At 34.0% G+C, this 23,426-nt stretch overlaps 1 protein-coding gene across 3 annotated transcripts in view; it reads left to right on the top strand.

The window, feature by feature from the left end:
* LOC114327560 (uncharacterized) overlaps positions 1-23,426 on the top strand; it is a 122,605-nt gene that overhangs the window by 76,186 nt on the left and 22,993 nt on the right. For all 3 annotated transcript variants that reach the window (XR_007700102.1, XM_050658081.1, XM_050658082.1), the window contains 5 exons: positions 556-724; positions 1,675-1,793; positions 5,738-6,056; positions 19,074-19,257; positions 21,756-22,135. Coding sequence is in view for 2 of the 3 variants with exons in the window: in XM_050658081.1 (XP_050514038.1) it covers positions 556-724; positions 1,675-1,793; positions 5,738-6,056; positions 19,074-19,257; positions 21,756-22,135 (1,171 nt within the window). In the remaining variant the exon portion in view is untranslated. The remainder of the gene's footprint in view (positions 1-555; positions 725-1,674; positions 1,794-5,737; positions 6,057-19,073; positions 19,258-21,755; positions 22,136-23,426) is intronic.

Here is a 23,426-nt window from a genome sequence, read left to right as displayed (position 1 = left end):
TTTAGATTGCAAAATTATTATGCAAAGTCTATTGGTCGATTTTAATGAAATTTGGTGGACGGTTTAAGTATATTGTAAGAATTTTCTAAGCGAATTATGAAGGTTCTAAGTGCAACCAAAGTGGTTGAAAAACTCCCTTTTGCCCCCTTATTTCCTATTTATTGCTATTTTGCAGAAAGAGTAATAATTTAAGACATTTTAAACTAGTCGTATTCAATTCAATTATCTTTATTTTCTTTTCCTACGACTTTGTTCCAAAATGAATCGTTTTAAAGTTATAAGCAATAAAAATAGAATAAAATCGATATTTTTCGAGATTTTACATAATTAATTTTTTTTATTAATGTTCCGGGCATATTTGAGACGGAGCATAAGTCAATTATAATTATTGAAGTTGTCACCTAACTTTACCTGCAAAAATCCGAATGCTACCTCTTACATCCACCTCAAAACCGATTCGTCCTTGTCTGTTATGAGTCTTAACTTTTTCGATTTAATGGATTAATAAAAAATGTCGATGATTTCATAGTTTCTAAAATATTTGTATATTTTCAGTATATTCTTAGTATTGCACCTCAAAATTTACTGACTTTAAGTCACGTCTCAGGAAAATCTAAATTGAAACGACCTATCTCCAAGAGTAAACAGGAATATGAAATAAAAGAAGACATGTATCCGATTTCTTATCCAGTTACAAAAAAAGAAGCGATGCTGCAAACTACTGGTACTGTAACTATAATTTTTCCTCTTCATATAGAACAGGTAGATGGTAGATTAGAACGAAATTTGGCCGAAAGGCCAACAAATTAGTCTTGCTTTTATTTGCTGATTTTGTAGGTACTCATTTTGCTTATATGTATGATCTTGCTCGTGTATCATAGGCTTTAATTTTCTTGTATCTGTAATTATATATAGATATAGTCGGTTCACTAAACTCAGACGCAACTGGCTAGATATTTTAGTCAATAATTTTTTTGTTTTTTGCCAATTTTGCAAAAATTGGCAAAATTACTAACTATTTAGTGATTATTAACTATTTAGTAAAATTGGCAAAATTACCGACTAAAATATCTAGAAAGTTGCGTCTGAGTTTAGCGAACAGACTATACATATAATATACATATAACAAGTGGACGAGAGGGTACGGGGGGTCTTTGTTGGAATTACAGAACAACGAGATAATAGAGAACAACTTACGAGAATTTCAATTATAGAGAGAAGGCCGTCCGCACATGGGTCGACGCTCGAAGTAGTTGACGCGATTCCAGTCGCGTAGATCTCTAACCGCCACTCAAGTTCCTTCATTGTGGCATTGAGCTCCGTAGACGAAGCGTTTAGGATTGCAAATCTCCTCGTCTTGTACGACTCTCGTCCCTTGCGATCGGTAGCGCACGAGAAAGTTCGAGTGAGACGCACGTTTCCAGTCATGGAGCGTATTTGTTTTCGAAACGTGTCTTCGATCGACCCATGTGCGGAAGACCTTGTCTACAATATAAATTTGTATTGTCAAGTAATAAATAATATATCATAAATTACTTGCGTTTTTAGTGTTACTGTATATAAAATTTACTTGCGTTTATAATAAAATCATAAATTACTTGCGTTTTTAGTGTTACTGTATATAAAATTAAAATAAATAGAAAAAAATAATAATACAATACCATCGTGTTTTAGGTGAAGCAGAGTATATCTCAGACATGCCAGACTTAGTAGGCCAGCTACATGCAGCTTTTGTACTTGCTAAAGCTAAGCCATTGTCAAGAGTTATAAAAGTAGATGCCCAAAAGGCTATGGTTAGTACTTCAATCAGTCAATAACTACACTCACCGGCACAAAATTACGCCACCCAAAATTTTTGATTAAGTTTAATAATTCATAACTTTACATATTATTTGTACTCCGATTTTCAAGATTCTTGCACCAGTTTGTAGGTACATGTATTGATATCGTTTGGTATTATTCCGGTAACAAAAAACTTTTACTTGCATGGCATTATACAGGGGTGAATGGAAGCGTTGTATTTTCTCCTAACTTTAAAAAATTCTGTGGAAAAATGGAAGAGCTGATTTTGTTTCATAGTCCTGTCATATATTATCTCGGAGGCATCACTAAAATTTTGTTTGTTGAATTATCCGAATATCTCTTTTCTTGTAAGAGCTGTACCATTTTTTTTGGAAAAAAAAACACTGATTGACTCGTAAAACAGAGGTTGGATTGATAAGATTAGAATGGCCCGCATGCAGCCCAGATCTCAATCCTATGGAGCATTTATGGGATGAATTAAAAAAAGCTAATCGCCGTCATCCTAGGCCTTCTGAGAATTTGATACAGCTATGGCCCTGGTAGAGGAATATCGGGCTATTCCCCAGGCAAGGATAATACATTTTTATTCGATATCAAATAGATTGCGAGAAGTCTATGCTGCAAGAGGTGGACATACCCGCTATTGAATTGTTTTGTTTTGTTAATTTTAGTGCGTTTGATATTTTTAATTAAATAAACCTTTAAAGCAGTGTTTTTATTTAAAGCTCTTACAAGAAAAGAGATATTCGGATAATTTAAAAAACAGAACCTTAATGATACCTCCAGGATAACACAAAAAAAATTGAAATGAAATCAGCCCTTCAATTTTTCCACAGAATTTTTTTTTAAATTAGGAGAAAATACATTTCCATTCACCCCCGTATAATGCCATCTAATCAAACATTTTTTGTTACCGGAATAATAACAAACGACATCAATACATGTACCTACAAATGGATGCAAGAATCTTGAAAATTTGAGTATAAATAATAAAGTTATAGATTCTCAAACTTAATCAAAAATTTTGGGTGGCGGAATTTTGTGCCGGTGAGTGTATATTTATTCTAATATTTTTTGGGGTTTCAAAATTGACATTCTCAATAAATTCAGCTTTTTCGGCTCGTTGTTAGAGATCAAATTTCTGACGAATGGGCTAGGTATAGCATTATAACTATCAGCATATTTTCATCTTTAGTCCGTTCTTTAACGGTAAAATATTGCAAAACCTCTAAATTTTAAAGAACCGCTTGGATTGACATGAAATTTGGGATACACATAGCTCACAAGTCAAAGAAAAAAGTGATATTGTGCCGATATGTGCTTTTGCCCCGGGGGTGGTTTTCACCCCCTCTTGGGGGCGAAAAAATATTCGTCCAAAGTAAGTCCGGAAATGGATAAACTGACTAATTTTAAGTAACTTTTGTTCTATAGATTTTTTTCACTAAGTTAATACTTTTCGAGTTATTTGCCAGTGAATATGTTCATTTTTTTTTAACAAAATAACCACGCTTTTAGACAGTTTTTCGCAAATAACTCAAATAATAAGTATTTTGTCGAAAAAACATTTGTAGAAAAAATATAGCCTGTAAAAATTTAAAAAATGGTGTAAATATCACGTCTCTGTACCTAGCAGAAGCAGAGTTATAACTAATTAAAAATTGGTTCATATTCGTCAAATTCCAAATGGAATACTTTAATGTGAAGTAACCAAAAATGAAACACATTTCGGGGAAATCTCATTACAACTTAATTAAAGTGTTTAAAAAAGCTTCATTTTTGTTTTATAAAAAAAAATTCTAGCATCAAAAGTAAACAAGTTACGCTCAAAATAAAGTTAGTCCCTTTTTTTCGGTAAAAAAATCGGGAAAATCACCCCCTAATTAGTATCTCAAATGAACTTAATCGTTACGACTTCACAAGTTTCTTGACTCTGTATGTATTGTTTATAGGATCTGTAAGTTTCATCGGTTCAAAGTCCTTATTTTTGAAAGGGCTGTAGTTAAAAGGGGTTGAACGGGTCACTGATCACGAATGTATGCAAATTTAGAAACACCAAATCTTAATCAATTTTTGCCTAACAGAAAAACAAAAAAATACATGATATTCAGAAAAGCAATGCTGACTTTTTTTGTTATTCGAGATTTTTGGTATCTCTAACAATTTTTAAGTTATTTTGAAAAAAAAGCATATTTTTCAAAATTAAAATCTTTGAAAATTTTATTTTAAAACCAATTTTTTTTAAAAATAAGCACTTTGAATCGATGAAACTTACAGATCATATAAACACAACATAAGTAAAATAATTTGTGGAGCGTTAACGATTCATTTCATTTAAGTTGCTAATTAGGGGGTGGTCTTCCCGATTTTTTTTTGCCAAAACAAAAGGGACCAACTTTATTTTGAGCGTAACTTGCTTAAATTTAATGCTAGAAACTTTTTATAAAAACAGAAATAAAACTTTTTTTAACACTTTAAAAAAGTTATAATGGGTTTTCCACAAAAATTGCTTAATTTTTTGGATATTTCACTTCGAAATATTCTATTTGAAATTTGGTGAATATGAATCTATTTTTCATTGGCTATAACTCTGGTTCTACGAGGTCCTGAGACCTACCGCGTACACCATGTTTTTTACTTTTTTTTGCACGATTGATCATTTTTGACTGTTTACCGTGACAGATTTTACTTCAGTAGGTGAGATTTACTAGCAACTCGACGGTAAGTAATCCAACTCGACGGTAAGTACTCCAACTCGACGGTAAGTAATTCACTTACCGTCGAGTTAAAAAATCTCTTAATTTTAATTTATTTTTTGAAAGAATAAAGAAAACTAACGAATTATTTATTAATATTGAAACTTCTTAGGCCTATAGCCAACATTTTTTCTCTTCAAATACGCGATCAAAGTTGAAAACTTGGAAATATCAATGCCATCATAAAGAAAAACGGTGGATTTAATCATTGAATATTCTGCCCAGAGGCTTCCAGGAGCTTTCAACTGCATATGTCTTTGAACGAATTATGCCAATAGAGTCTTTTCTTCGATTCTTAAATTCTTGCCTTCGCACCATTTTTTAAAACTTTGGTAGGTATTTTGATAGCGGATTTTGGATTTTTCGGGAATAATTGCGGAACACCCTTCTTCCCAAGCCCGTTCAATTTTTTCAAATTCACTTTCGCTCATATTTTAATTTATAATAATCAAAATTGTACTTAAAATTATTGACAACTAAATAAAAACTCAATTCTCCATTGTTGTTATGCACCCTAGTTACTACCTAACAACCAAAGTATCTATCTTGATAAAATGAATGAAACTAGTCAATATGACGAGAATGTTTAATTTTATAATTTATAATGGTATCAATCGTGCAAAAAACGTTATAAGCATGTCGAACGTTAAGGGTAACCGATCTCAGACAATAATTGGAGTCGTCACTCCGCTCCTCCTCCAAACAATTGTCTTCGATCGGTATAAAACCCTTACCGTTCTCCATACTTAATATACTATTACATGCTATATTTTTGTTAGGAAGGTTTTTTTCGATAACATACTTACTTTTGATTTATTTGCGAAAAACCGTCTAAAAATGTAGTTATTTTGTTGAAAAAATGAACATATTCACTCGCAAATAACTCGAAAAGTGTTGACTTAGCGAAAAAGCTCTATAGAACAAAAGTTACTTAAAATTAGTCAGTTTATCCATTTCCGGACTTATTTTGGACATATATTTTTTCACCCCCAAGAGGGGGTGAAAGTCACCCCCAGGGGAAAAGCACACATCGGCACAATATCACTTTTTTCTTTGACATGTAAGCTAGGCGTATGCCAAATTTCATATCAATCCCAGCGGTTCTTCAAAATTTAGAGCAAAAACCGTGAAAGAATGGACTATTTATAATATTAATAAATAATAATAAAAAAACTTTCTAGAAATTGGACGGAGTAGTGGCATTTTTTGACAAGAATGACATCCCCGGTCGGAACACCTTCACCCCCATAGAGGCAGAATTTCTAACATTCTATCACGTAGAAGAAGAGCTCTTTTGTGGCGGAGTTGTGCAGTATGACCGTCAACCAATAGGAGTAATAGTGGCCACATCGCAGGACCTAGCCGAAAAGGCTGCAGAGTTGGTGGAAGTAGCTTACGAAACAACGAATGAAAAGAATCTTCATAGTATTAAAGATGTGTTGAAAAACAACGCGAAGGAAAGGATAAAAGAAGATTCTAAGGAAGAGCCGATACAAAAAGGTATATAAAAAATAGTATAACACGATCTTGTAACACGACAGTTCGTAACTTCACAAATGGTAACGGACAATTCGTAACGGCGACACTTCATAACATCGACAGTTCGTAACTATACCTATGCCTATTATGTGTTAAAAATGTTTATGGGGCTGTCCATTAACCACGTGCGGCTCGAAAATGGGGAGGGTTCCATAAAAAATCACGAAACATCACAAGGGGGAGGGGGTCTAGTAATAATATCACGTGTATTTATTTTTTAAGGAAAATGCCCGAAACTCATCTGAAAAGTGGCGTTACATGTATTTATTTTTTCGTCAAATGCACACAAAAATCGAAAGTGGCATTGGTGTGACTGATAAAAAAAATCATTTATCATTCTTATATTATATAAACCAACAACACTTTAATTTTCTTTGGTTCCACCCAAATTTCTGTAGCGACACGGGATACTTTACATGGTAATTATTTTAAATGCCTAAGATGAAAAAGGACTCTTACGAATTCTTTTGTTTTGAATGCACCACCAGATGTTTCCACTTGTGAATACTGGTCAGGACTCTGCCGTCTTCGATATGGGCTTTTAGTCTTAACATATTATGTATTATACCTACTACCTGATAAATTGGTAAAGTGGTGGGAGTTATTCTGTTGTTTTGGCACTGAATATCTACGACTCTGTAAGAATCGGAGGCATATTTCTTCTTGGATTTTAACAATAGAAGTATTTGACATATTCAAACGTATGTGTATTGTTACAAAATTTTGTACAGGGTGATCAAAATATTATACGATTCTATTAACAAACTCAATATTTTAGCTCATGTATCAATACTTCAAAAGTATTGCCCATGCCCTACACAACTTTGTCAAGCATGATCTAGAGCAATATTTATCTTTACAAATGCACCTGGTATAAGCAGGGAACAATGACCACAACGAACTGTGGTCGTTGTTCTCTGGTATAAGCGCGTTCAATAGCGTTAAGAGAAGAATGGCGCCTTTCAGCCGGGAATTATCTGGACTTACACTTCCGCATGATTCTTATGGGAACCCATTTGGATGAACAAGGGAGAACAAAAGATCATGACCTTGAAAAAAGAAATTTCAGAAGGCTGGTGAAGTTTTCTCAGAAGTATGGAGTAATATGGTTATTGACGGCTATGGCGTCGTAGCAGAGTTTGTCAAGCCAGATACATTGTTGAAAGTTTTATTCCAGATCTGTCTTCCTAGCAGTGGTATAGCGAGCATGTGTGAGAAAGTCAATATTTGCTTTAGGTATATAATATGCGGGAGAGGATAGGCTACCAAAAAGAGCACTGAATGCTAGAATGCAGGGAAAGAGACCGGTTGGAAAGCCAAGAAAGCGCTGGGAAGACACAATAAACAGCGACGCACAAGCCCTTTTAGGAGTCCGTGTATGGAGAAGAGCAGCCACAGACAAGCAAAGGTGGAGGCAAAAAATAAAGGAGACCAAGGCTCAATTTGGGCTGTAGTGCCGTAGAAGAAGAAGATATAATATGCGGAGTTCTATACGATTCATTCTTTCGGAACGCTTCGTTATACCTCCTTACCCGATTTTGCAGTCGTCCGGTGGCCTATATATTCCAGAGCCTCAAGGCCGATGCCGCAGTGCAGGAAGTTTGGTAGGATGGTGGATGGTAGATACCCGCCTGGCGACCATCCAGCTACTTATACCACGAATAATACAACGATAGTAGCCGCAGTGGCCTCCCACTACCATCTACCCATCCGGTGGTCCGCCAGGCGTCTATCCACCCATATCAGTCGTGTTTGATAATCCGTCCGGGTAGCCTCGCTATAAATATATTACATATATGGAGGAAAGCGTAATAAGGGCTGTTTATAAAAGAAGTGCAATAATTTTTTGCATAATCACATTTGTAATACACCCCAGAATAAGGTTCAAGAAGTCGCCCACGAGAAAAGTGGTCCAAATTTTATTTAACAATTTTTGTTCAATCAAATTGCAAAAATTATTATTTTTGGTCCGGACAAATCTTTTTTAACTTTTCTAGACCATTCTGGACAAAAATGGTCTCTTGTAATTTTTTTCTTAAGCTGATGGTTTTCGAGTTATAAGCAATTTAAAATTTGAAAAACGCGAAAATGGCCATTTTTAAGACTTAATAACTCGGTTAAAAATTATTATTATGAAAGTCAGAAAGTGACTAAATCAAAGTTTAAAGCCCCCCCTACATGATCCTGAAGAAATATGTGTCATTAATGTATTACTAAGCTGTTATTTTTAACTATTAACAATAAGCCGTAAGATCGTATTGACGCGGCTAAGTGCGAGTAAGATGCCCCATTGGACTGCCGGAATGGCATCTCTCTCTCACTCACCATAGACGGCCGCCTAATACGTGCTGGCGCTCATTATTATTACTTAAAAATAACAGCTTAGTAATAAAATAATGACAAACATTTTTTTTACATTAGGTATATGCCATTATAATTGCCGAAGATAGTAACATTTTTTTCGCAACTTTAGAGAGAGGCATGATGTCTCCTCAGCAGTCAGTTGGATACTGACTTCATTTCACTCTTTTCACTGCGTCCAGGATTCAGCGACCCTCCACCATCCACCTTTAAAATCCACCATCTAGCATCCTGCAGTGCGGCATCGGCTCAAGAGGATGATGACAAGATCCATCATGCCCCATTTCTTCTGCGTCGGGCTCTCGAAATTACTCCAACGTATGAAGGCTTCGGCAAATTGATTTATGACCTGTATTGCCCTAGCCTGTACAAGCGCCTGTACAAAGAAAAAAGCTAAAGCGCATGTGAATACTTGTCACAAGCAACTGAATCTGAGCAGTATCAGGCCGATGCCGCAGTGCAGGAAGTTTGCTAGGATGGTGGATGGTAGATACCCGCCTGGCGACCATCCAGCTACTTACACCACGAATAATACAACGACGGTAGCCGCAGTGGCCTCCCACTATCATCTACCCACCGGTGTTCCGCCAGGCGTCTATCCACCCATATCAGTCGTGTTTGATAATCCATCCGGGTAGCCTCGCTATGGACGAAAGCGTAATAAGTGCTGTGTATAAAATAAGGGCAATTTGGGACCCAGCAGACCCACTATGTGACGAAACATGGCTTAAAATATCTGTTTTATTTATTCTTTGCATTTGCATTAAAAAAATCCTATATTCAAGTCAGGGGAATTTAAAAAGCAATTTTTGCCTTTAAGTCGATTTTTCTCCATTTTCTGAAAAGTTAAGTGAGTGAGTTTTACCTCTAATATGACGATATGCTAAAAAACAAACCAAATGTAACGTAACAAATGAAACAAAAGATTCCTCAGCAGTCAGTTGGATACTGACTTCTGACTTCATTTCACTCTTTCACTGCGTCCAGGATGCAGTGACCCTCCACCATCCACCTTTAAAATCCACCCTCCAAGCCACCATCTAGCCTCCTGCAGTGCGGCATCGGCTTTAAGCCGATGCCGCACTGTTCGTCCTTCCTGCTCCTGCATTCTCACGCGACGATCGAACGGTAGATCGAGCAGTGGCGTGCTGGAACTTTTCAAGCGGCCCGGTGATTTTATAGAAAAGCGGCCTCGCATCCTCATTTTACCTTCTATTATCAGGATGTTTTATTCGGTATTTAAAAAAACAAAAAAAAACAAAAATATAATTTATTTTTGAATCAAACATAAAACTTTGAATTCAATGATTTTTTTCTTAATTTGCTATATTTTTTCATTTAAGAATAATAAATCTTACAAATAATAATTGACATGAATGACAATATTGTATGCAGTAAGGCAGAAACCATAATTTCCTAAATAAATATAATATGAATTTGATGTAATTAAGGTACAAGTAAAATAAAATTGAGAATTTTTCAATTATGTATTAAGTTGCATTTTAGTAAATCAATTAAGCCGCGTTTACACGATGACAATTGGCGAGACAATTGTCAGAAGACAACTGACTGGCACGAAATTATTGTCTTCGTCTAAACACTTCAGGCCAATTGCCTTGCCAACTGCCCTCGCAATTGGCCCAAAATTCAGTTGTCTCCGGGAGTAGACTGAGGACAATGAGCTGCGCCCAGTGAGTCCCCCCCCCACTCGAAATCTCAATTGTCGCGACAATTGGCGCCGTGTGAACGGTGTAGGCCAGTAGTGCTGTTTTGTTTTTTGCCAGTTCCCTCTAGTTATCTTGTGTCAGTCAAAACATACACGTAGTTTGTGTTATTTGTGTTACGTCTGGTTATTCTTTAGCAAAATGGCACCAAAGTGGAGCGACGAAGTCATTTCCTAGTCCACTCCCTCTTCTTATGTAACTCCTCTTCTAGCACATTGCAAGACTCACTGATAAATTCCCGGTAAAGCTGATTTAACATTAGTTTTAAGTCCTCACCGGACACAACAGATGACGAGCAGTCGGTCATGTTTTAGCTGTCTACTGCCATGGCAATAGTTGGCCCCGTATAAACATCTTCTCGTTCAACTGGACTGGCCTCCGACAATCCGCAACCACGTGATGACAATTGTCATCGTGTAAACGCGGCTTTATACAAGAGAGTACAAATACAAGTACAGTACAAATACTTTAATTTAACAATATTTAAAATGTTAATACAACGCAATAATCTAAATATTATTTTGCAATTATTTTATAAAATAATTACTTAACTCTCGATCAATAATTTCCGCATTAAAATAGATTTTTGAGCAAATTCGTCGATTATTTCATCATTTTTAAGCTCATACAAAGCTTCTTTTTCTATAGCCATTAGCATAAAAATGATCTTGTGTTAAGTACTTCTTAACCGACTTTTTATGTATTTCAATGTTGAAAATCTTTTTTCGCAAGATACTTGTGTCACTAAAGAGTTAATAAATGCTTTATATTATACTATTTAAATTTGGATAAGCTTACTTCATACTTTCTGTAGGCTGAACATATGCATTAACTCCATCTTCTATAATCTCAGTATTTTGCAAAATCCTATTTTTAATACAATCCATTTATTGCAAAATCCATGAGTTCTTCTGTAATTGCAGTCGCAGATATGGTAGGATAAAACTTTCTTAATTTTTCAGTAAATGATTTAAATGCTATCAAAGGTATACCATTTTTTTTATTGTTTCAAAATTTCTAGGATGTAGAGTGCTTATATCATCATAAAACGATTTGATTTGTCTTGATCAAATCGTTTTAGATACTTTCAATAATTCGGTCAAAAATGAGCAAGACGTTTTTCCATTTTTTAATTCTGCAGAGTTTGAATTTTTTAATTCCATACATGTTTGAAGGAAATTGGAAAATATAAAACCATAAATATACTTGTATGTATGAAAATAAATAATATCTGTAGCAATCTATTTATGTATATAGACTATAGAGTTTTACTCATTTATTTAAACTGTATTTCACAATTAAAAAAAAATGATTTTTTTAAACGTTTTATTCATATTATTAGCAAAATTAACATCCGATTAGAAATAAAAAAAATATTTTTTTGTTACATCTAAAAATTTTTGTGAAAACCTATTTGACCGGCCTCAAGAGGCCGCAGCCTCTCGGTGATTGCACCGATTCATTTATATGGCCAGCACGCCACTGAGATCGAGAGAGATTCTCTGCGTAGTGCTCGAAAATAATGACGCCGAGTGGCTCGATAAAACTGATGTTGATCTTGAACAAAGCACTGTGCCAACTACTGACTTGCTCGATGCTTTTCCAGTTATTGGCGTTTAAGAAAGTCTTGCTCATTAGTGATCCGAGGATAACGTACATTAAATAATGTTTATGCATAATACATTTAGTATTTAATACTAATTTGGTGCAAAAATGTTTTTCGCATTTTTTTCATTATTTTTGTCAGTCAAAAACAACCTGCAACCTTTCTGTCTACCTCTAAACGTTATTATTGTAGTCTTTAATATAGAAATTAAAAAAATAGATTTTTTGTAGATCCTAAAAAATACACGTGATATAAGGGGGTAGGGGGGGGGTAAAGTCTTAAACTTCACCATGTATCACCAATGGGGAGGGGGGTTAAAAAATGCAAAAAAACATCACGTGTTTAATGGACGGCCCCTATCCTGATTGATAAACGTAATTTCAATTACTGAAGTAGAGGATGAGCTACAAAGACAACTTCATTGATTGTACCAAGCATGTCGACGACTCAACATAAACATATCCACGCAGAAAACAAAATGCATTACCATAGCGAAAGAACCAATTAGATGCAAGCTCCTGGTAGATGGGAAACCCATAGAACAGCTAAACCAGTTCAAATATCTAGGTGTATCATGACCCAGCCAGAGACCTAAGAGGACAAATAAACAAGGCCGCAGTCATTTGAGAGATGTGGTCTGAAATAACCCATATACAGTTGAGTCCGCGAGTCTTTACCCGTGCGTCATCATTTAAAGCATACGAAATAAGTCGGAAATTTACTAAACGCAACGGCAAGTGGATATTATTCCGATCACGGGTTATAGTATAAAATTTGATGTTGTCAAATAAATAGAATGTCAAATTTAAGTTTTGCTTTAACATTTTGCTGCATAATTACATCTACATTTGAAGTAGCTTAATAAATTATTTTATTATCATTGATTAATAAAGAAATAAACAATTTATAAAAGAGTTCAATAACATATTTTCTTTTTGTTATTTTATTCACTTTGGCGGAACCTTAAACACAAGCATTCAACTGTGTCAACAATGAGGTTAGCTTTGTACGTTGTCAAAATTTATCGTAAAATAACATAAACTTATTACAAAATTTCTAACTCCAATATAAAATTAGTTGTGAAAACAACTGTTTGTACCTATACTATAAAGAACTTCAAAATGCAAAAATTCGACAAAATAACAGCAAAAAATTCAACAAACTGACAGCCACAAAAGTAAACAAACCAAAACGTTAGAAATTGTACTTAAAATATGTGAAGACATCCTCAATCGTTTTTTTTGTACCTATCTCTTTTCAATAGGGCTTTGCATCGATTGTCATTTGTTTCGAGCTTCTGTCATGTGTCACATAATATTAATATATCTACGTCATACGTCTTTGGTTTGTATCATTGGTATATACTTTAGACAAGGAAAAAAGAGAGGACGGGTAACACTCATTTAACACACACGTTCCAAAAGTGAAGCCAGTTTTTGGTTTGTTTGTCACCAAAAACATGGCGGTCACGTCAAAAATAACAATGGGTTGCCAGTGGTGGGTGTTCGTTGAAGGTTAAAATTTCATAAAAAATAAAGTAAAGCATCATCTAAAATTCGTAATAAAAACATATGTACGTATTGAAACATATGTACGTAATATGAGCAACTTAGTAAAATATTTACCGTACACAAATTCTTCATTTTAAATACATTTCATGTTTATATTTAAAATACTCAATGCATAACAATACCCCAAAGATACGTCGATGATCAAAATCTCTGGTGTCGGTTTGGCTTCACTTTTGGTCATAGGATTACTCGTCCTCTCTCTTTCCTTGTCTAAGGTATATACCAATAACGTACGACGTAGATATATTAATATTATGTGACACATGACAGAAGCTCGAAACAAATAACTGTGAATGAAAAGCCCTATGCACTGAGTCTAAATCGTTCATAAAAATAACATGTGTTGTAACTTAAAAGCAGGCGGCAGCTGGTTTGTCATTAATTTCATGCGTGGAAGAGAATGATGCTAAATAAAAAGTATGTGTTTTATCTCGCCAGGTATTAATGACGCACGGGTAAAGACTCGCGGACTCAACTGTATATGAGAAGGGACAGCAAAGTTAGAATTTATAAAAAGTGCATCAGACCTGTTATGACCTATGGTATTGAATCACGAGAAGACACCAACAAAACCAAAAGCATGATACAAACAGGAGAAATGAAGACACTAGCAGGGAAGACAAGAAGGGATAGAATACGAAAAAACATCAACAGGGAACAATGTGGCGTGTAATATGTAATAAGATGGGGTAGTCAAAGACGAAGAGAATAGTACAGTCATGTAAAAAGAATGGAGGAGCACAGACTACCAAGAATTGCGCTAGAATCAAAACCAGCTGGCCTCCACCGGGGAGAGACCACCAAAAAGATGGAGAGATACCTGGTAGTCTACCTCTCAAGAAATACTTCAACATCGGAGTTAATAGATCGACAGATCTACAACAAGTATAAGAAGAAGAAGAAGAACTTCAATTGTAACTGAAATAAAAGTTGGTTTCCACGTTAAAAAAAAAAGAATAATTAAATTTTGACGTTACGAATAGTTATAGTTACGAAATGTCAATGTTACGAAGTGTCGTCATTACGCGATATCTTGTCACGATAAAAATGATGTTATAACCCAACTCTAAATATTTGACTAAAAGTATAAAGTATTTTCTTTTGACCTCAATTAGAATTAAGGAAATTCATATTTAGGAAAGAGAATGGAAGAAAATGGAGACCAAGAGAAGATACACGCAGTAGAGGAAGGACCTCTACACGATGGACAGATGATATCAGGCGAATTAGTAAGAACTGGCAACAATCAGCACAAAACCGTGAAGTGTGGAAACAATTGGGGAGACCTATGTCCAGCAGTGGACGTGAATTGGTTGGATGATGATATTTAGGAAAATTAGGTCACTTCTTCTTATTACGTTGCCTCTTTTCGAAGGTTGGCGATCCAAACGGTAATAATAATTATAGCTTTGGATGAGCAGTCAAACCATATCTTCAGGTGCTCCATGACTTCTGATATTTTCCTATTGATTCGGTCTGCCTTCTTCTTCTTTGAGTACCGTGCACAAATTTTAGGCGTGTGTAGCGTCCTTAACAATTTGCAGATATTGTTCTTGATCTTGCGGGGCATGTAACAATCCATCTGATGATAAGCCAGTTCAATGATGAAGGTTTCGGAGCCATGAATATTTTATTCCTATCAATTCCTCTTTTTCCTTCGATCTTTCCGTTGAGTTTTAACTGCAGTATCCAGTATCTGACGCCTCTCATTATATGCCCCAGCATTATATGTTATGTACATTTATGTTTCAAATGCGTTAATTCCATGATATTCTGATTAGTGGAGTCACTGAAGGTGGATATGAGCTATTACCTCCGATTTCGTTGAACCTCCATCGATTTGGATCAAAATTGGGGAGTGGTTAGAGGATATCTCAAGGAACAAGGGTGACATGGTGCCAACTTGTGCTTTTACCCTGGGGGTGAATGCCACCCCTTCTCGGGGGTGAAAATTATTTTATTAAAAATAACCCCATAATTCGATAGAGGGACTAACTCTAAGCAAAATTTGTTATATAAAGTTATTGAAATTAATCATAACTTTTTGAGTTATTAAAGATCAGAGATTTTAATTTTTCCTGAGAAAAATGCACGTTTTTAACCGATTTTTTATAAATAACTCAAAAACTATAAGTTTTTACAAAAAAGTTATTATTACCAAAATTGAAGATAATAAAAAATGAAATAAATTCCTTACTAGAAAAACCTTTTAGTGTTAACTAAAAGTGAGTTATAGGTAATTGAATGTATATTTCTTTCGGTGACTACCCCAAATCTAAGTATTAAAGCTTAAATAACGTGAAAATTATGCATTTTATAACACAAACTTATTAAACATTTGTCAAAGTATTTAAAAATATCTATCAGATGAGCCCACGAACAAGTTGATAGCATTAAAATTTATGCTCCAAAATTTTTTCAAAATTTATCTTTTAAAATTTTTTCCAAAAAATGTTATTGTTTTTTTTTTAATAACTCCGTTAATTTTGAGACATGAGACTCGCCTAAAAACTATTTGAAAGCTGAAACTAAGGGCTTTTAAACCACGTTAAAATTAATTTTCTAAACCCCTTACTTTTTTAAAAATAAAAGGTTAAATTGCCCGGTTACATGGTTCTCGCAGGCAAAATTTAAGCTTAAAACGTTTCTATCTCGGTTATTTTGTACCCTAAAGAAATAGTAAGACAGATAAAATATTTGGTACAGAAAAAACTAAAATTTAAATATATATAATTTTTTTCGTATATTGAGTATTTTTGGAGTTATTATTAAAAGAAAATGAAAATTACGATAATCTGAAAAATTCTGATTTTTTTAAATTACATCTTTTTTTCAAAAATATGCATTCTAAACCGGTCAAAATTGTTGAAATCATTACTTATGCTATTATAAAGAAACTCTTTTAAGGATTTCTATAAATTTTAATTTTTCTGGAAATGAAGATGTTTTATTTTTAACTTTTTCCAAAAAAAATCCAAAGGGTTCTCTTATTTTCATCATAACTTGCTTAATTTTGATGCTATTAACGTCTTATGAAGCTCATTTGATAAGTATTCCAAAGTACTTTGACAAGTGTTTAGTAGGTATATTTTATAAAATGCATCCTTTTCCCGTTATTTAAGGTTGAATACTTAAATTTGCGTACTCGTCAAAAAAAATATACCTTCAATTACCCATAACTTTCTTTGAATTAACATTAGTGTACTTCTTTAAATGAGAAGTGTATTCAATTTTTTATTATCTTTAATTTTGGTAATAATAACTTTTTTGTAAAAGCTTATAGTTTTTGTGTTACACGTGAAAAACAGCTTTAAAACATGCATTTTTTTTACGAAAAAATAAAATCTTTGATCTTTAATAACTCAAAAAGTATTGATTTATATTAATAATTTTATATAACAAATTTTGCTTAGAATTTGCCCCTTTATCGATTTATGGTATTATTTTTAATGAAATAATTTTCACCTCCGAGAAGGGGTGGCATCCACCCCCAGGGTAAAAGCGCAAGTTAGCATCATATCACCTTTGTTCCTTGAGGTATCCTCTAACTACTCACCAATTTTCATAAAATTCGATGAAGGTTCAACGAAATCGGAGGTGAAAACCTCCATTGACTCCACTAGATCATTATACGATATGACCACATCTCGAAGGCTTCTAATTTGTTCATCATACTAATGAATTTGCAGAATTGCACATAAACTATACATCTACATTTCATAAATGATAAACTTGCCATTTCTATACATATGAGTTTTAATTTCTTCAACAGTATTAGTCCAGGGCGCATCTGTTTTGAGATGGACGTTGAGAGGTGACTCATATTTTTTTGCAGAAATTGCTTGGAATTAGCTCATAAAATAATAATTGAGTTATCCTCCCACTCAAAAAGGTCCGGAACATTGTTTAAATAATCAAAAAGTCAAACAATGAAGGAAAAATTCGATTTTTTTCTTGGTTTTTTGATTATAACTTTCAAAGTATTCTCTTCCGAGAAAAGTTGCACTTACATGCGTAATTAAATTTTCTACAATATAGGATTGGTTAAAAATTTTAAAAATTGTCACCCTTGTTGCAAAACAGCAATAATTGCGAAAAAACCATAAAAAACAAGTATTGGCATTTTACGTTTTTCAACCATTTATGCTACACTTACATATTTTACCCAGAAAAACTTTATGATATAATAAAACAACACTGTAAATTTCATTAAGATCGGTTCAATAGATTTTGAAAAATAAATTTTGCAATCCAGCTTTCGCAAAAAAAAATTTATTTTTTCAAAATGTTGCAGGGCTGAAAATAAAGCAGATAGCAAGTTGCAACTTTTCTACATATAGAAGACTACTGTACCTTTCATTTGCAATTTGCAAAATTAAAATCGGTTAACTACCACGGCGTCAGGATTTTTTTTAAATAAACATTAATGTTTGGTGCTACGCGCAGGACAGCGGTGTTCGATTCAAACAAGTTGATTTCCACCAAAATTTCTTCCAATCTTTATCTAATATATTATTTTCTCACTCTATATTTTGTTGTATTTCAATATTTTAAATCCACAAAAATCAAACTAATTTGATTATTGTTTGTGAAATATTGTTTAAACAATTGCATATGTTTAAAAATAATAAACTTTTATTCTCTAAGTTAAAATATATGAACAAAGAAAGTTTTTGCTAAAAAAAGTGTTATTTTAAAGGACAGAGTAAAGTGTTTTTATTTTGCAATAAACAAATTTATTTATTTATATCGAAATGTACTAAAAATTAAAATTTATCAATAATTATCATAGGTCATTGGAATGCCCAATCAGAGCAAACTATCCGCTGTCCTGCGCGTAGCACCAAAAATTAATGTTTATTTAAAAAAATTCCTGACGCCGCGCCGTTGTAGTTAACCGATTTTAATTTTGCAAATTGTAAATGAAAGGTACCGTATTCTTCTATATGTAAAAAAAGTTTTAACTTGCTATCTGCTTTATGTTCAGTCCCGCAACATTTTGAAAAAATGAATTTTTTGGCCAAAGCTCGATTGCAAAATTTTCTTTGCAAAATATATTGAACCGATCTCAATGAAATTCACAGTATTCTTTTATTATATCATAATGTTTTTTTTGGGTGAAATATGAATGTCCTCAGTGTAGCATAAATGGTTGAAAAACGTAAAATGCGAATACTTGTTTTTTTATGATTTTTTTTCGCAATTATTGCTGTTTTGCAACAAGGGTGACAATTTTTAAAATTTTTAACCAATCCTTTATTGTAGGTTTAATTACGGAACTTTTATGTTAGTGCAACTTTTCTCGGAAATGAATAATTTTAAAGTTATAATCAAAAAACGAAGAAAAAAATCGAATTTTTCCTTCATTTTTTGACATTTTGATTATTTAAACAATGTTCCGGACCTTTTTGAGTGGGAGGATAACTAAAATATTATTATATGAGTTATTTTCAGGCAATTTCTGCAAAAAAAATATGAGTCACCTCTCAACGTCCAAATGTACTAATATTTTTACAGATGCGCCCTGGTCTACAGGATGTAGTGTCTCATTTATCTAACATTCTTGAAATTTAAAATGGTTAACTTTTGTAATCGGCTCATTGTTAACAATTAGTTGCATAGGACCAACGTCTTGTTTACTAACCACATAAACTGACGGTCTTCCTAGATAAAACAAATTATGCAAATAGGTCAAATATATTTTTTTAATTTTTAGTGGTAAATACAGAACATATCGTTAATGGCAAGGTAGAGCTAGGTTGGCAGGCTCATTTTTACATGGAAACGCAATGTTGTAATGTTGTTTACAAAGATGATGGATTAGACATGTATTCTAGTACTCAGTGGATGGATGGTGTCCAAACAGCAGCATCTGTAGCGTTAAAAATTCCTGCTAATAAGTAAGTACATCTCTCTCCCTACATCTGTCTCCAAGTATCTCTGTCTCTGGCTGCTCTCCTCCAGTTCATCATCATCATCATCATCATCAGTAGCTCGACAACCCTTTTTGGGTCCTGGCTTGTTCTAGGATTTTCCGCCATTCTGTTCTGTTCCTTGCTTTGTTCTTCCAGTGGGTAATCTCAAGTGTTTTCAGATCTTGTTCTACTTGTTCCATGTATCTAAGTTTGGGCCTTCCCTTTGACCTTCTCCCTACTGGTGTTTGCTTCATTATGTGTTTTGGTGTTTCGGTCTCCAACATTCGTTCAACATTCGTCCGATCTTTATGGATGTTATGACGTCGGGTTCGTTGTATGCTGCGTATAGTTCAAAGTTATATCTTTTGCGCCATACGTCATTTTCTTTCACCCCCTTATATATGTGTCTAAGGATTTTTCGTTCAAACGTACCTAATAAGTTCTCATCGCTTTTCGTCAGTGTCCATGTCTCTGATCCATATATAAGGACCGGTTTTATCAGGGTTTTGTATATTTTGCATTTGGTTTTTCTTGTGATGTTGTTAGATCTTAGATGTTTATTGAGTTCATTATATGTTTTATTAGCAATATGTATTCTTCTCTTAACTTCTTCGCTGACATTGTTATCTGCGGTAACTAGTGAACCTAGATATGTACAATTTTTTACGCTTTCAATGTTATAGTCTCCTATTAAGGGGGGGGGGGGTATGGTTTGAAATATTTAATTTTTTTTTATTATTTCAAATAAAAGTGCATACTTTCAAGAATACACTCTGAAAATTTCAAAATAATCGGAGTAAAATTACCAGAGATACAGGGTGTTGAATATCCCTACCTTCGACTCGCTTTGCCGCGACTTCGCGCCAGCACGCTTGAGCGTAGTGAGAAACGTTAAACAACTGTTTGCCTTCTCTTTTGTAGATTATTCCTCGATTCAAAAAACATATTCCAATGTGCATCACTTTACGATTTGGCAGACAAATAAGAAGATGAAGATGCATTTGTCAAAACTTTAAACGCATTTTTCTCAAAACTGCTTTTTCAAATGCGGTGGACATTGTAACTGAAAAACTACTAGGCCGATCTACCTGATATTTTGCACAGATTTTCTTTAGACATTTCATGAGGTAACAACGTCGAGATATTTTTCTTTTTTTGCTTATTTTTTGTTCAACAATAATAAATCTGTTGATTTTCACAAAATTTTTACCAAAAATTTAATTTTTTTGATTTCTGAGCGATACCAAAAATTCAAAAATCACTAAAAATAAAAAAACTCGACGTTGTGACCTCGTGAAACTCATAAGCTAATAAAATCTTTTTGAATTTTTTATTTCGTATTATCGAGTGTCGAGCGTCTGATGTCCACCGCAAAATCCATTTTTTTGTGAGCTGCCTGTCAAAATTTGTCACCAATGGATTATTTTTCAATATTTTGGATTGAATTTTTTTCTAGCATATTCTTTGAATTGTACTTAATATGCTTATTTAATTTAAAAATAAAATAATTCTACCATAGCTTCGAAAAAAAAAATCACAAAAATGTGCTTGATATGTTGATTTCAAACCATACCCCCTCCTTAACAGATTCTGTAGGTTTCTTTGGCCTGTCGATTTGCTGGCCTTCATATATTTGGTTTTTATTTCATTCATATTTAGACCACTGTTTTGTGCCGCTCTTTCTATAGCATTCAATGCTTCTATCATTTCTCTTTTGCTTCTAGCTATGATATCAACATCATCTGCAAATGCCAATATTTGTACACTTTTTGTTATTATTGTTCCTCTGGTGTTGACTTTTGACTCTCTACTCTCCTCCAGTTGGCCACCTTCAATATCGATTTATCATCGGTTCTCACTTCGTCTATCCACCTCTTCTTTAGTCTTCCTACTGGCCGACGTCACACCATAGTTCCGCTAAGCTTTCTACTTGGTGTTATGTCGATATCCATTCTTATAAAGTGTCCTGCCCAGCACAATATTTGTATTTTTGCATAATTTGCTATAGAAGGGTTCTTTGTAATATTGGTATAACTGGTGGTTAAACCTTATTCCCCATATACCATTGGCAAACAGAAATAAAATGTTTTAACCAAATAATGTTTCAAATATGATAAGATGAGTAGAAAAAACGTTTAATTTCTCTTGCTTAATATTTATTGTCTAATTATTTTAACTGTATTAATAGGTATCCAACTATTTACTGTAAGTTCTAAAATACCTAATTTACAGTGATTAATGGGATGTTAAAATATCTTATCTAAAGCGACTTCTCGAATTTCTTAAACATTTATACCAAACGTTGATACCGCCACTTTGTTGCGCATTCTGACCGATTTCCTATAAATAGTGCGAATATGAGAAAGTAGACTTATAGGCCTGTAGTTTCTGCGGTCGGTAGCATCGCCTTTTTTATGAAGTAGGATCATTTCTGGATATGCTATCACGCATATCATCACTAAAATTGTATTTTTCTTTTGCAGAATAAATGTTATTGTCAAACGTCTAGGAGGTGGTTTTGGCGGGAAAATCGTAAGACATAATATAGTTTCAACTGCTACAGCGCTGGCGGCTTATAAGCTTAAGAAACCAGTTAAGATGTGGCTTCCCATAGAAAAAAATTTCGCGATTATTGGTAAGAGAAATCCTGTACTAAGCAACTACGAAGTGGGTACGGATAGAGATGGAAATATTCAGTTCGTCAATAATAACTTTTTTATCGACCATGGAAAAGGAGGAAACGAGGATTTGATTCCCTATACAATTTTAGCCTTAACAACAACTTATTCTTCAAAACAGAGGTCCACGTCATCAAATACGGTGACAACAGATATGCATGCTAGTTGCTACATCAGAGCACCAGGTGAGTCTTTTGTAACTATTTTCCTCTTTATAAGTATAGAATGACAGATGACATATGTGGGCTGTTTTTAGCACATATTGACATATACTAGAGTTCGTCTCACCTTGTCGTCTTCTTCGTCTTCAACCTGTGTTCGTCTATGGCTGGACATAGGCCTCTTCCATTTGCTTCCATTGATTTCTACTCTTGGCAATTCTCATCCACTGCTTTCCTGTGACTTGTTTGATATCGTCTGTCCACCTCTTCTGCGGTCTGCCTACTCCTTGCCTGTTCTCTCTTGGTCTCCAGTTTGTTAATCTCTGTGTCCATTTTTCGGCCAACATGTCCGACTCATTGCCGCTTGAGCCTTGCTATACCTTCTGCGGTATCAGTAATCTTTGTTCTTTCACGAATGTCGATATTTCGAATCCTGGCTTTTAAACTAATCCCTAGCATGGCCCTCTCCATCGCTCTTTGGGTTGTACTGAGCTACTCTAAGGTTGTCTTTGTAAAGGCCATGGTCTCCAGATCATATGTAGTTACAGGCAAGATACATTAAACTCTACGTTTTAAACACATTGGTATATTTTATTCTTCAAAATAAAGCTTAACTTGCCGAAAGCTACCCAAGACAATTGTATGCGCCTTGTTATTTCGACTATTTGTTTTTTTTTGCCGATTTTAATGGTATGTCCAAGATATATATAGTGATCTATATTTTCAAGACTGACTTTGTGAATAACAAGATTAGTTTTTACATTACTCATTATTTTTGTTTACTGAAGGTTCATTTTGTTTGAGACCTATTTATTTGACTGCTGCTTTAATTCCTTCAGCATTTGCTCCAGTTCTTTGATATCTGTACTAAATAATACTATGTCATCCGCAAACCTCAAATGACTCAAACGTACACCATTAATGTTTTTAGACCCTTTTCCTCCCAGTCGAGCTGTTTGAATACATTTTCCAATGTTAAGGTAAAAAGGTTTGGTGAAATAGTATCACATTGTCTAATACCTTTGCCAATGCGCATTTTTTCAATTTTTTCGTCTTCGTTGATTTTGATGTGGAATGTAGGCCACATTCCATAAATTTTTTAATGAGTGTAGTGTACCGTGAATCTATTCGAGCATCCTTCCGGATTGACAAAAAGGACCAATAGTATTTATTATGTACTTAATTTGGTTGGTGTTTCATTGGAAGTTTCAAAGATTGTATAAAATATAATTCTCTTTATTTTTGTTCATGTACAATTATGTCGTAAAGTTAATAATAAATGAGACAATTCACTAATTATGCTTCCCCTCCGCTT

The sequence above is a fragment of the Diabrotica virgifera genome, chromosome 8 (assembly GCF_917563875.1).
Source record: "Diabrotica virgifera virgifera chromosome 8, PGI_DIABVI_V3a".
In the NCBI taxonomy this organism is placed as follows: Eukaryota; Metazoa; Arthropoda; class Insecta; order Coleoptera; family Chrysomelidae; genus Diabrotica; species Diabrotica virgifera.
The sequence above is the reverse complement of the archived record's forward strand: the minus strand, read 5'-3'. Positions and strand labels throughout refer to the sequence as shown.